The sequence below is a fragment of the Eleutherodactylus coqui genome, chromosome 10, assembly GCF_035609145.1.
Source record: "Eleutherodactylus coqui strain aEleCoq1 chromosome 10, aEleCoq1.hap1, whole genome shotgun sequence".
NCBI classification, from domain to species: Eukaryota; Metazoa; Chordata; class Amphibia; order Anura; family Eleutherodactylidae; genus Eleutherodactylus; species Eleutherodactylus coqui.
The window spans coordinates 141,762,155-141,776,149 of NC_089846.1; the positions used below are offsets into that span (position 1 = coordinate 141,762,155).

General features: G+C 47.1%; 1 protein-coding gene across 1 annotated transcript in view; it reads left to right on the forward strand.

The window, feature by feature from the left end:
* Positions 1 to 225: 225 nt before the first annotated feature.
* EHD2 (EH domain containing 2) overlaps positions 226 to 13,995 on the forward strand; it is a 28,996-nt gene continuing 15,226 nt past the window's right edge. Inside the window, exons 1-2 of the mRNA XM_066581985.1 lie at positions 226 to 1,002; positions 3,710 to 3,807. Of these exons, the coding sequence (XP_066438082.1) occupies positions 599 to 1,002; positions 3,710 to 3,807 (502 nt within the window). The 5' untranslated portion in view covers positions 226 to 598. The remainder of the gene's footprint in view (positions 1,003 to 3,709; positions 3,808 to 13,995) is intronic.

A 13,995-nucleotide genomic window follows, 5' to 3' on the forward strand; every position in this document is an offset into this window, starting at 1 on the left:
AAGCAGACTGTTTGTATTAGGGTATACTGCAGCCCTCTTACTTTACCCCTTTTCTCGCAGCCTACTTGCGTCACTTCATTTCTCCCAGTAGGTGGCATAAAACACTTATGTTCTCTAGCATGGCAATCAGAGCAGCGCAGGACATTCCTGTAGTGGGGTGGGCACCCAGGGAGTGGAATATCCCCCCTTCGGAATAACTCATACATTCTCCAAGTACAGCTGTTTTCCACTGTGTTTTTTGGCATGATCTTCAGTTGGGGGCTTGGAAAAGTGAGATTTTCTATAAGTGACCTATTAACATTCTCTATTGAATCCTAAAGGTGGTCCTAAACTCCCCACCCTACTATTCCCTCCTGCCTCTTTTGCACACACCCTGTTTCTGCCTGCCCTTTTTTTCCTAGTTCTGTTGTTACGTTTTTTTGGGGTTTAGCTTCAGACTGACATCTCAAGACAAGAGAAGGAGGCAGACTAAGAAGTGGAGGAGGACTAGATAGAAGAAAAACATAAAGAAACCAGAGTGACTCCTCATAGTGATCCACAAACCTGCAGGTGAAGTGAAGAAAAAACAAAAACTTTGTGAAAAAAGACAACTGTGAAAATGTTCAGCTGGATGAAGAAGAACGAGAGGAACAAGAAGCACCCAGAAGTCATCCATACAGTCACCGAGGGGCTCAAAGACTTGTACAAGAAGAAGCTGAAACCAGTCGAAGATTACTACAGGTTCCACGACTTCCATTCTCCGGCATTGGAAGATGCTGACTTTGACAACAAGCCCATGGTGCTGGTCATGGGGCAATATTCCACTGGGAAGACCACCTTCATTAAGTATCTCCTAGAGCAAGACATCCCAGGGAGTCGCATTGGACCTGAGCCCACCACCGACTCGTTTATCGCCGTCATGCATGGAGAAACCGAGGGGGTCATCCCGGGGAATGCACTGATGGTAGACCCCAATAAACCATTCCGCAAACTCAACCCTTTTGGGAACACTTTTCTGAACAGGTAAGTGAATGAGATAAACCCCTGAAATGGCTGAGCGCAGTGTCGGACCGGGGGGCCCATGGCCCACAGTATAGATTCATTGTGGTGGCCCACTATACAGCTACAAGCAAATATTACCTGATTCCCATTCACTAATTCTGCATTCTCCATATACTGTTTCCCCTGCACTATACAGGAAATGCAGTAAACAGGATTGGTAGACTCTCACTTACCCTACAGCTTCTACCGGGTTAAAAGAACATGGCTGCCTATTTCCTAAAACAGTGCAATACCTGTTCTCAGGTAATGTGTGGTATTGCAGCAAAGCCACATTCTCTTTAATGAAGTTGATCTGCAATACCAGACACAACCCATGGCCAGGAGTGGCGCTGTTTCTGGAAGAGAGCAGCCATGTTTTTCCGATCCTACTAACCTTTTTAAAGGTGTAATCGCATGTTATAAAGTCATGGTATATTGCTAGGATATGCCATCATGTTATAATTGTGAGGGTCTAACCTTTGGGAAGCCAACGCTCATGACAATGAAGGGGCTGCCATTATAATTTAGTGCTGTGCCCCCCTTTGGTCCTTGCACGCTGGCTGTGCAGGGAATTGCAGTTGACCACATTCAGTGGAATGGGATAGTGCCGCAGTTCCCTGCATAAGCGAGTGGATGGGACACTTAGGCTCCCCACCCATTAGATAGCTGTTGGCTGAACACTTGTATGGCTGACAGCTAGATCACTCCACACCCCATAAAATGCACAATTGATGGAGTGTGTATGTGTTTAGTATTTAGTGAAAGTTGTTGGCAGACGCCTCTGGCAGCAGCTTATCTCCCAGGAAAGAAATGATCGGGCAGGTAAATACAACTGCCCAATCCTTAACTGCCCGGACTGTTGGCATCATGAGAGAGTCAAGAGTCCATCAGTCCCATTGAAATAAGTGAGGTGGCACTGTGCATGCGCACTCAGCGCTCAATTCAGTCTAGTCGGTGTGGCGATGCAGCAGTGACCGGGAGTGGGACTAATGGGACCTCCAAATCTCAGGACGAGGGGGGTCCCTGTGGTTGATCACTGACCAACCATAAAGTGATGGTGCGATATGCCAGCACTTGTAACATTGGAACACCCCTCTAATAATAAATAAGATTCGGCATTTGCTGCTGACAGTAAGTGACTGTATTGGATCCCCAATGTGCCTGTAGAGAGTCGGGGTGCCGCTCATTATACAGTAGAAGGGTTGATGCATCCATGTGCCATTACATTGGTAAAACATGGCCCCAGTTCCAACTATTGTGGGTTTTTCATATTTTAATACTTCACATACAGAGAAGGGGATACATGCAGGAGATACACCGACTCTTCTACACAGAGGAGAACCTCAGGGGATGATGAGGATTATGATGAAGAGCTCATGCTGACAGATATAAATGTAAGGTGAGCTTTAAGAGGAACATCCCTTCCAGCACCTCCTGGACATTTCCTCGATGACAGGATCTAGAGTATTATTAGCATGTCGCTGTTTATGTTGGTGGGAATGGCTTCCTTATACATGTATGCACCCAGAGTGGTTTATAAACATCCCCTGCTTATGTAAGACCATCAACGTATCCAATCTGAGGGATTTATGAAGTAACGGTACAACGACCACAAATATAGTGGTATCGCAACTCAGCCCTATTTATTTTAATGAGGCTGGGCATCACCATCACACACAGCCCATGGATAAGAGTGGCTCTGCTTCTTTAGGAAAGCAGCTGTGTTTTTGTAACTCCTTTAGGTGGTCAAAAACTAGTGGTTCAATCCTAGATGATTCATCACAAGAAGATTCCCCTGTCTGATAGATATCTTCCTTCCACTTATTGGCCTCATTATCTTATCAGGACAAAACACAGTGTTATGCCTAGTGCAGAGTCCTCGGGGGCGGGGCATGACACCGGGATTTTCTATCTGTAGTTATTTAAATTCTTGCATTAGGGCTCCGCCCCTGAGGAGCTTACTAGGAATAACACAATAAGTTCCTCAACCACCAGGTAATAATAATTCTAGAAATGTGAATTTAGATATAATCTTACATGTTGTGCTCCTGAGTAACTGAAAAATAAGAAGTTACAATTATTGTCAGCCATTTTGAAAGCTGTGTGCACCTTTATTTGGTCACCTGGTCAATGACCATACATAACAGTAAATACAACTGGTTTCTACTTCATCCTCTAAAATAGTGATTCCTACCCAGGGTGCCTTGGCCCACTGGGGTGCCATGAGGAACCCGGAGGATGCCATGGGGAGGAGAAAGAACAAAAGACAGAGAGAGAGAGAACAGGAGAGAAAGAACAGGAGAGATAGAATGGGACCGAGAGAAAGAGACCTAGAGAGAAGGCGGGAAGGAACGGGAGAGACAAGGAACAGGGGGGTAATGGGGAGGATAAAACAAGAGAGACAATAAGCAAGTGAGAGGAGAACGATAAAGAGAGACTAGAACAATAGAGAGATTTCGTTTTTTGCAGGGGTGCCAAGAGATAAAACCATTCTGACCAGCACTGCTCTAAACCCTCCTCCCCTCCATGTCTATGATTCTTGACTGTATTGCTCCCAATGCCATACCCCCGTGTCTTCTGTTTTACACAAGAACCGCCCCCATAGCAGCCCACATGTTCCGTATATCTGTATTACTATTTTACTATGGCTCTTATCTCCATTAAGCAGTCTTCTGCTCCTTTTGGACAGGTTCATGTGTGCCCATCTACCCAACAAAGTCTTGGAAAGCATCAGCCTAATAGACACTCCGGGCATCTTGTCTGGGGCCAAGCAGCGGGTGAGCCGAGGTGAGTGTTCTGTCTTACACATGGCGACTACAACCTCTCACTAGACCACAGTGTTTGATGGATTAATGACATGTAGCACAATACATAATAAGTTATTATATCCCTGTGCTATACATGGACTCAGACTGTATACCTCCCAGGCAGATAAATATTGGAAGGCTTTATATTGGGGCCATGAAAGCAGTCAAAGAACACGAGAACTTCAGAGCCGCTTGTCTCGTCTCATCTCAGAGGTCAATGATCCCTTTACCTCAGTCCTGGCCAATCACTTTGTATCTAGAGAAGCAAATACACCCCATGCCCAAATGGGCCCTACACTGAGAATGTCAGTCTGCACAGCCCTACTGAAGCCATGTCCTCGCCGGATCAGGGGACCTCCAAAAGTAGGGGGCAAATAAAATGTAAAAATGTTAATAAGATGAGTAAATCGAGTCTTCAAAATATAACTGAACTAAACTGTAGGACGTCTTCTGAGATGTCAGTGAGACAGGCATGGAGATGTCATGGACCGGAGCAAGTAGAAGGAGCCATGATGTGAACCCTCTAAGAATGAAGGAGCACTAAAAAATGTCACCTGCAGTCTCTCAATTGGAAGTCTGGGGCCCATTGTAGCAGGTTTGGCTATACCTGAATCACACCGAGCTCGGGGGACATAGGCTCTTTAAATTCTTTCAAGACTCATAAAGAGCCTGTGAGTCCTGCTTCCTCCGCTCACCAATCTAGAGAGCCTGTGAGTCCTGCTCCCCCCGTCCATTTATAAGGAAAGCCTGTGAGTCCTGCTCCCCCCACCCATTTATAAGGAAAGCTTGTGAGTCCTGCTCCCCCCACCCATTTATAAGGAAAGCCTGTGAGTCTTGCTCCCCCCAGCCATTTATAAGGAAAGCCTGTGAGTCTTGCTCCCCCCAGCCATTTATAAGGAAAGCCTGTGAGTCTTGCTCCCCCCACCCATTTATAAGGAAAGCCTGTGAGTCCTGCTTCCTCCGCCCACTGATAGATTAAACCTGCACTCATCGGTGCTTCTGAGCCCTTATTTTCTTCCCCACTTCCTGTCGCTACTCTTTGGTAGGGGATCAGCAAATCAAACTGGGGCTCCTCAGTGCCTCTTCACAGTGCTTACACATGCCTGCCACTCCGGGTGCATGGCCAGTCTCTACTCCCACTGTCCCAGTCCTAGCCAGGTTTGAAGCTAGAGGAGGCGGGGCTTAACTTATGGCTCTTAGCACTGCTGAACCAAGCGGTTGAGCTGCTCCTATGAGTAATGGGGTGCAGCACTGCTGTAACTATAGGGGATGCAGGGGATGTGGTTGCACCCGGGCCCAGGAGCCTTAGGGGGCCCAGTACTATAAATAAAGCATTATAATTGGGGGCTCTATTACAGGTTTTGCATTGGGGCCCAGGAGCTTCAAGTTACGCCTCTGCGTTAAGGGGTTAAGAGAAGTTGGGGGGCCCCAAGATAAACTTTTGCACCCGGTCCCATGAGCCTTTAGCTACGCCCCTGGGGTGCAGGGCACTGTTTACCATCTCACCGGGGAAGCAGGACTCACAGGCTTTCTCTATGGATGGGTGGGGGGAGCAGGACACAATGACTCCATCTATCAGTCCTGGCTACCATGTTTTATATGGAAATAGTGAACCAAATCATGGAAAACCAAGAGGTCAGTGTGAGCCCCTCAATACTACACTGCCCTAGGAAACCTGACCGGGTTTATGGACTGACCCCTAAACACATGGAGCGCTCTTCTACAGCTTTGACTTAGTTGACGCTCCATTTGCAGCTTATGACTAGGAAATAGGTAAATATGAAGGGAGCATCCACTGAGCCGGGTCAGACATAGTGCAGGACGTCCCATCCTGTGTGCTTGGAGAAGGGAAGGGCAGAGGCCAGCGGGATCCAAACATAATCGGCTATTGTTTATGGAAATATCCCTTCTCCCTAGGAGTGGCTACAGCTCGGATCCTGGCTCTCTGCCGCCTGGCTGCGGTATATAAACACCAAGTAATGGGAGCCTGCAAGCCGGCCGTGCCCTGGGGAGATCCTAGGTGACACGGTACCTTTGTATGAGATACTTGGGGATTACCTGTCATCGGATACAGGTCATAAACTAGAGGACAAAACTGACCCGGGGCACGAGCGGGGCGCGGGTTCATATATAATAGGGGAAGTAAAAGACCCGGACATTATAGAAACTATCAGAGGGCAACTTTATATATAGGTGCACATATATAAAATGTATGGGGCCCAACTATATCTATGAAGTAGGGCATTGTGCTGCTATTAGACCCCCAGCATGTAGAGCGGTGGTCTCCAACCTATGGCTCCTCAACTAATGGCACGGAGAGAAGAGCGGTTACAAGATGACGTGAAAATGATGGCCGCTGGAAGCAAACTTCAATTTCTTGCAGCACAACAACTTTACTATCCATATTGACATATTTGCACTCCATGGGAGCCGCCATCACTTCACACTTTCCATACAACAGATAACAGACCGTACGGCCACAAGCGTTAATACAGATGTACAGTCCCTAAGTTCATACAGGCCTCTCTGGCCCTCCTTGGTCACACACTACCTGCCCCTGCTGCAGCAGCTGGTAAAGCGGGCCCATCTAGCATTACCCCACAGCAGGGAGGTAAGTGCTTATCATGCCCTATGCACCATTGATTGGTTACCACACCTGCATTAAAGGGATGGTCTGTTTCAGATCATTTTTTTAGAAGGGTGCCCTAACAATAAGCTGATCACAGGGTGTCCTATTATTGGGGCCTCTAGCTGTAATCTGTGGGGGAAGACAGCAGCAAGTGTTCAGTTTCCCTGCAGCGCCTCCACAGGGCACATGAAGCATTGGATGGTTAACATTGAAATCAACATGCAGGCAGTAATGTGCAGCAAATGCAGGTGCCCCAATGTAAGACACCCTCTTTATAGCTGCTTTTCACCTTGGCTAAGGGGGGTAACCAGGCACTATTACACGAAGTATAAGAATTCGTAACGGGACTGCTATAATCTGTATGAGGTTTGATAGTATAAGAGGGCAGCCTGGCACTATTAGATGATAGGAGGGAGCTTGGCACTATTGCACACTGTCTTATAACACATAAGCGGGCACCTTGGCACTGGTACACTCTGCACAGAGGGCAGCACTTTGTGATAGTCCTGGGACATTTCTAATTGTCCCCCAGCTGTCCCGGCTTCTGTTACTATGGACCACAATGTTGTGTCAGACATGAATCAAGTCTCTGTGTAATCTACATTGCTGGATCTTGCTGCGTCTGCAGCTCATTAACTGTTTGCATGAAGGGGGGGGGGGGGATGTCCCCAAGTTCTCTTCGGGCCAGGGATAGAAAGTTTGATGGAAAAAGAAGTAATTTTTTCTATACGTGAGTTGGGCCGTATATTCTCATGTGAGTTTTTTGCGTTGCGACACGCACAAGACGCGCACAGAAATCTACCCTTGGTATCCAGCAGCTCTTTTTATATGGCTGCCCTTTCTCTTGCAGTGGAAATATGGCAGCATGTCCTGTTATGTGCATGTGTAATGGTACCTGTAAGTGTGTGGTGCCCCGCACATCGCACAGCGCTCGGGCACTGGGTCTGTATTCTGTACGATACGCGCCAGGCCTGAGAATGTTGGGTGCCACTCACTACCGGCGTGTAAATAGCAGCTTTAGGCAAACATTCCAGGAGGAATTCCTTTCCTTGCAGTAACTAATAATTTTCATATGTCCATGCAAAGCTGTATATAACTGTGTGGGGGTGTATATAGGAGGGGGTGTTGACAGCAAGTCTGGGGAAGCCCAGAGGTAATCCTGTGCCTACCACACTCCCCCTCAGATGGGGTGTCCCTCCCATAACATATTTTGGGTAGTTGCTTAGGAGCGGCATAAACAGAGGTGTTCCCCCCGGGAGGGAGGAGAGGGGGACGTGGTGGAACATTTGCTGTTACTGTAACTACTGTGTGCTCTACTCAGGGGGGTAAGCCCGGGGGCTCTGCTCACATCACCCGTCTGTGCTCAAATATACGATCTCACTCGGACCAGAGATGCTACTCTCAGGTTTATAAGTATTTGCAAACTTTGGGACCTTTTACATGGAATGATCATCATTCAAATTATCGTCAAATTGTGCGAATATGAGCAATAATTATTCAGCGTAAACACGGCTGTTCCACTGATTACACGCTTCCCCATCAGCCATGAGGTCATAACATATATGATTCATTCTTGACCTTTAGACCAAGCTTTAACAGAGCGTATTATGCCCGTAGGTTTTGCGCACGTAATACGCTGTACCAATCTGCTATATGTTGCCGCTCACATGAATTGTGCAAAATACGCGTGCAAGAAAAATCGCATCATATTCTATCTTGGCGCGTATTACGCCTGCGCACATGCCAAGATAGTGCCTGACAAGTGGCGGCACGCAGCAAGTACGTAATGTCATGGCCACGTGGGTGTCTCTTGTGGGCATCGCGCAGCGAATTACGCTCGTGTGAGCCCAGCCATAGTCAGTTTGCCATTTTTGATGTGTTAGAGCATATGATAGAGCGATTGATATCACCTGGCTATACCTGAACAACGTGTGATACAATACACTGTGATGGAGAACAACCTCTGCAGTTAAAGAAGCGCCGCAAGCAAACGTTATATACTGTGTTATGCCTACAGCTGGAACCTGTGGGGGCGGCACATAACACAAGGATTCAAAGACCACCAAATAGAGAATCACCGCTCCAAGCTTCAGCCTCTCAGGATTCCTCTAGACATAACACAATGTATCGATTAGATGTAGCAAAATGCAACCTTTGTGCTAAGTTACTTTCCCCAAAGTCAATGGTGAGCCTGCAAAAAAGTTGCATCGTGGAACCTCAGTTGTGCTGAACCTTTGTGCTGGGCTTAGGGTGGCACAAGTGCCAGGACTACGTAGAAACAACACGTCTACAGAAGGGTTGCCAATGAGTTAATGTTCTACAGAGTTGTTAGTAGGACGGCTTTACGCTGTCACTTATAGCTCTTCTGTCTCCAAGATCTCAGGCCTGCATGCTCCCTTGGGCTCTGCTCCCGCCCAGACTCACATCTCCAAAAAAGGCTCTTGGTTCTGCGGGTTTGCTGGAAAGTTTGAATCCTGGCAAGGGGGAGGCAGCAGAGATCCAGTGGAAGGGGAGGAGGGAAAGCGCTTGCTGCCAGCGGAGAGAATAATGAAATCATATCCCATCTGTGAAGTACAATCTCTTCCTCTAACAATGAAACTGACTCTTATCTCCCCTGCCAGAGGGCACAGAGTACAGAGACGTGCCTGGCAACAAGATGAGGAGGGAAGGAAGGTGGTAGGAAATTCTGGGAGCTCATAGCTAGAGAACATGCCTAATGATTAAGGTGCGCCCCATTATCCTTTATAAAGGGGGTTACCCTGACATATTGTGGGGGTCAGAGAACAGAGTAGCTCTTCTGTACTCTGTGGTTGAGCCAAGCGCTCATGGTATAGTAATGCTCGTGCCCAGTGCGTAATTTGGCCCATTGAAAAATCTGTAACAGGACTTCCCATCCACCACGGACCATTTATAATGTTACTATCTTTATTCGTAGGGAGGGTGTGACTGCTACCTCCGCTCATGAACCGTTGTATTAGGGTGGTTTCACACCTGCGTTGGGGATTCCTCTTTCTTGCTCCATTCGAGGAGCAGTAAAGGGGAATCCCCGTGGCCGAATGGCTCAGTCTCTGGATGGAATTGAGCAGCGCCCGAAGGACCTGTTGACATGCAGTGCTTTTTCTTCCTGGATTTTGAGCTGATTCTGTGATGGGGCCTCCAGCGGTTATTATTCTGTATTCTATGAGAGGAAGGTGGCATTTCCCTCATTTTCCAGCAGCTCGCAGTTTCCCTTTTCCTGTCTGCAGGCGATCTGTAAATGTTCAAAAACCTCGTCAGTCACCAAAACGTCCATCTAGTATAAAACAGTAGATAGAAGATGGTGAGCAGCAAAGAACGAGGGGGGTGCAGATTCTGACATCATAGTTATTATTTTTATATGGTTTGGGGCTCCCCGTACCAAAACGATATAAATGTACGATACTCACCATGGCATCGGATTGCCACTTCGGAGGTCCACTAATGTAGAAGCCTTGAGAGAGGGTTACGGGACGCCATAACATCCGTGCCAGGCTCTCATTGGCTGCAGCATACAGTGGAAGGGGAGTATGTAGGCTTTTTATCTTATTCCATACTCCGTCCCCCCCATTGCCAACAATGTTGGGGTTCTCAGAAAACCCCTTTAAGTAATGGGCACAGTTCTAGCTTTTTATCTGTCCTGGAGGGTTTCCAGTTATGCCTCTGTTGGTTGTTAGTTGGTACCTCTGCATGGATTACACCCCCAACCCTCCACCTTTCATTGTCCGGTATTTAATACACCAGAGATGAGTGTTCCAGGACGGGGGACATAAAATCACCCAGTTTTAATCTCATGAAGAGTTTTGCAAATGGAAGATATAAAATGCTCATATTAGGACAGTAAAACGTTTCCCGCAGTTCTCTGTTCTCGCCGATCGCGGATTTATTTGGTGTCCTTTATATATAAACTGTTTCCATCTCCCTTCATTCCACATAGTTTGTATCTCCTCACAAATCCCTTCAAATGTCAGTGGAATAATCCATGAAATAAACATATGAATATGGCGGCAGTGAAGCCCGCGGGGCAGCGGTGACGGCGGTCGTAGGGCAAAGTCACTTATATAAAGAAGAGGAGCAAACGCAATAAATCCCCAGAGTTGGTGCAAAACCCGAGTCAAAGTCTCCAGACAATGTATCAAGATATAGCAAGATACACCTTACTGCTCGACAAGGAAATAGGGGAAACACTCCACCCAATCCAAGTGTCACCACCTGCTCACCAATGCCAATGCCAACGCCGTTTATCAGACTCTGTCCTGGGAATTCATTGGCATTTTTATCCTGAGGACATCTGTACAATTGGTCAGACTAGGGGCTCTTTTACACGGATCAATTGTCAGGAGCGCCCGATAGTCATCCCCACGATATTTGCTCTTGTGCTTTCACTATCATCGCTCAGTGAATGGAGGAGACGCGGGACAGGAATCGTTCCGGCCACCCCGCCTCCATTCGCAGTAAACAGGTCGCCATTCATAGATGAACGATTGCCTGTTCACACGGGCCGATCGTCGCTTAGTTTTTATGCTTGCAGAAACTGAATTCTGAACAATAAACGAATGTTTCCTTGTTTATTGTATCGCTGATTGTTCGGTCGCTGCGTTCACACCCAACAATTATTGCGCCATGTAAGTCTGCGTTCACACGCTGTCGAAACGCTGCGGTTCTACTGCAGAATTTACACAGAGGAAACACAAGAAATCCGTGTTAGACTTACAGTACAGCCACAGCAGATAATCGACAGCGTTTCTTCCCCTCTACGTGTGAACTGGATTTGCTTTAACCCCATTCACTTTAATGGTAAACGTTTCCGCAGCGTGTGAACACACCCTAATAGAGCCCTTACTCCATCTACCACGTGTGACACGTCTTCAAGGTGTTTTCTACAACTGGGTGGTGGTCCTTGGATGGTCCTTGGATTAGTGGACCGCCCCCTTATTTCCATGTCGAGCAGTGAGGTGTATTTTGATACACAGTGCAACAATTCGGCTGGTTGCTACTAGAATCTGTCAGCACTGTGTTGACAGACCTCTTCCAAGTGGCTCAGCTAAGTTCCTGTGGGGCAATGTTCTGTACTGCACTGCATTCTGGAACATGTATTGTTTCCTATGTCGGATCACGGTACCATGCCTGGTGTAAATGCTGTGATTCCCAGAATACAGGAACTGCCTGGCGATGTGAGCTCAGAGGCCTGCAGACATGTGACGGTCTGCATAAATCCCAACATTTATCTAATACCGTGCCAGTTAGAGTAGAGAATGAAATGTAAAGTGTTGATGCAATCCAACAGCCACTCGATCACAGAAGACTTTAAAAGAATGGTCGAGTTTAGGAAACCCATCTTCAAATACCCTATTAGGAAATTTCGAGTTAATGGGCGTTTCTGGGTAAAAGCAGTGAAGTCCAGTGCATTGTTTGAATTACTTACATGGGGCTGATGTTTTCCTTGCCGAGATTTGCTGATCATGTGACCGTGACATCCGTTCCTCATCGAGGCTGATGAAAAAGGGCAGGGCTGATTACCCCCTTTTTTCCTTGTAACTCCTTCCACCAGCATAGCCCAAACTCCTCCAACCTCACATCCTCAGATAAGAGGCAGGGAGGATGAACTTCCAGACGTATGATGTGCCCGTCGTGGTGGTCACTGCCAAAGACCATGAATGATCTTCTGAGCTTATAGCCAAGCAGACTCATACACAGACATAGCAAACACCCAATTAGTGAAGTTTACTGTAATGTATCCGAGACACAAACAGACAAGTTTATCAAAAACATTTAACAAATACACAAGACAAAAACTACTACTACTTGCCTGACAAAGCCGAGCGTCTTTTTGCATAGTACTATTGATGAGTATGGCTATCCTTGATTTTATGCTGACTCTTCATAAAACACGTGCCAAACTCAAGGCCCGTGGGCCAAATCCAGCCCACCACTTCACTTTATGTGGCCCAAAAGGTCCAGAGAAGGACCGTCTCTCCACTCGCCCCAGAGAGCTGTGGCCTAACCTCTGTGCAAGATACATGGAAGCTGAGGTCTGCCCCTATAAAAGTTAATCATGACCCTGCCCTGCAGTGGTGGCATGGCAGCCTTGAGGAGCCCGAACCTGCTTATCCGCTGCTGCTGGTTACCTGAGAAGAGCCTCTTCTATATCAGAGGGCCCTGAGCTGTGTCGGGAACACTCTCTGATGCGCTGCAAACTTGTTTGCGGCCTGCCTCTGGGTTTCGGGATTATGGCCGCCATCTTGGTCCTAGGCGTCGGGTACAAGCGGACTGAGCACTGTGGCTGTTACTACAGCCCCTGGAGCCTTTGGTGTGCAGTACAGCGCTGCTTGCTGGGACCCCTGTGAGCGTGCTGCATGAATCAGGGAGGACTGCTGCTTAACCAAGTAAGAAGGGCTCGGTCAGAAGGAATTCTTTTGGAATCTTTCACTAAGTTCTGCTAAGTCCCATAATTTTTCCTTTTCTCTGACAACCTGGCAGTTAGTGTCAATGTCTGTGTTGGGGGACTTGTGCCCCAATTTTTCTGGACTAGAACCTTGCTCTGGTCCGTCTCACCAGTAGGTTGCTGCAGTATTTCCACATCAGTGTTTGACTAAGGGCGCCCACCCACTGGCGTTTTTTTTTCCCTGCGAAATTCGCAGCATTTTTTTTCTCCTTGGGTCTATGGGACTTGTAATGTTAAAATCGCGATCGCGCAAAATCTCAATTTACCGCGAATCGCAGTAAATTGCGATTTTGCGCGATCGCGATTTTAACATTACAAGTCCCATAGACCCCTGCAGAAAAAAAATGCAGCGAATTTCGCAAGGAAAAAAAAACGCCAGTGGGTGGGCGCCCTAAAGCTGTTATCCTACAAGTGGGGTTGAGATAAATTGATGCATAAGGAAGGCAATTTAATGAAATATGGAAGAGTGAATACATGTTTGTGCTTCAAGGAGAAACATCGCTCTGTCTTTTTTGCTATGAGGCAGTGTAGGTGGTAAGGAGTACAATGTTCATTGGCATTTTGACACTAAACACGGAGCTAAGTATGCTACATATCGCCTCCAAGAAAAACAGCAAATGCAAATCAGTGGGGCTTCAGCTCTCCATATTAGGTACGTAACAAGTATGTGTGTAATACGGATGGCAGAGATGCCGGTGTGAATGAGGCCTCATAATTACAAACGGCCCTTTGCAGGCAACCATAATGCTGCTGTGCCCAAATGAGTTTGACACCCTGCCCTACGAGATTTTAGGCCGCATCGCTTTCATTTTTTCAGCTTTCCACATTGCTATTTGTGATGTCTGGCTCTGGACTGACCAGGGATACGTAGTTTTAGTCTTTGTGAGTTTTTCAGACACATATGTTTTTAATATACTTGTCTGTTTGTGTCTTGGATACATTACAGTAAATACACTGTAACTATTTGTATGCTAATTGGGGGTGCGCGATGTCTGTATATGGATCTGCTTTTGTTTAAACTCAGGATCCACGTTTGTTGGGATTCCGTATAGTCGCACGCCTTTGGTTGCATTGGGTGG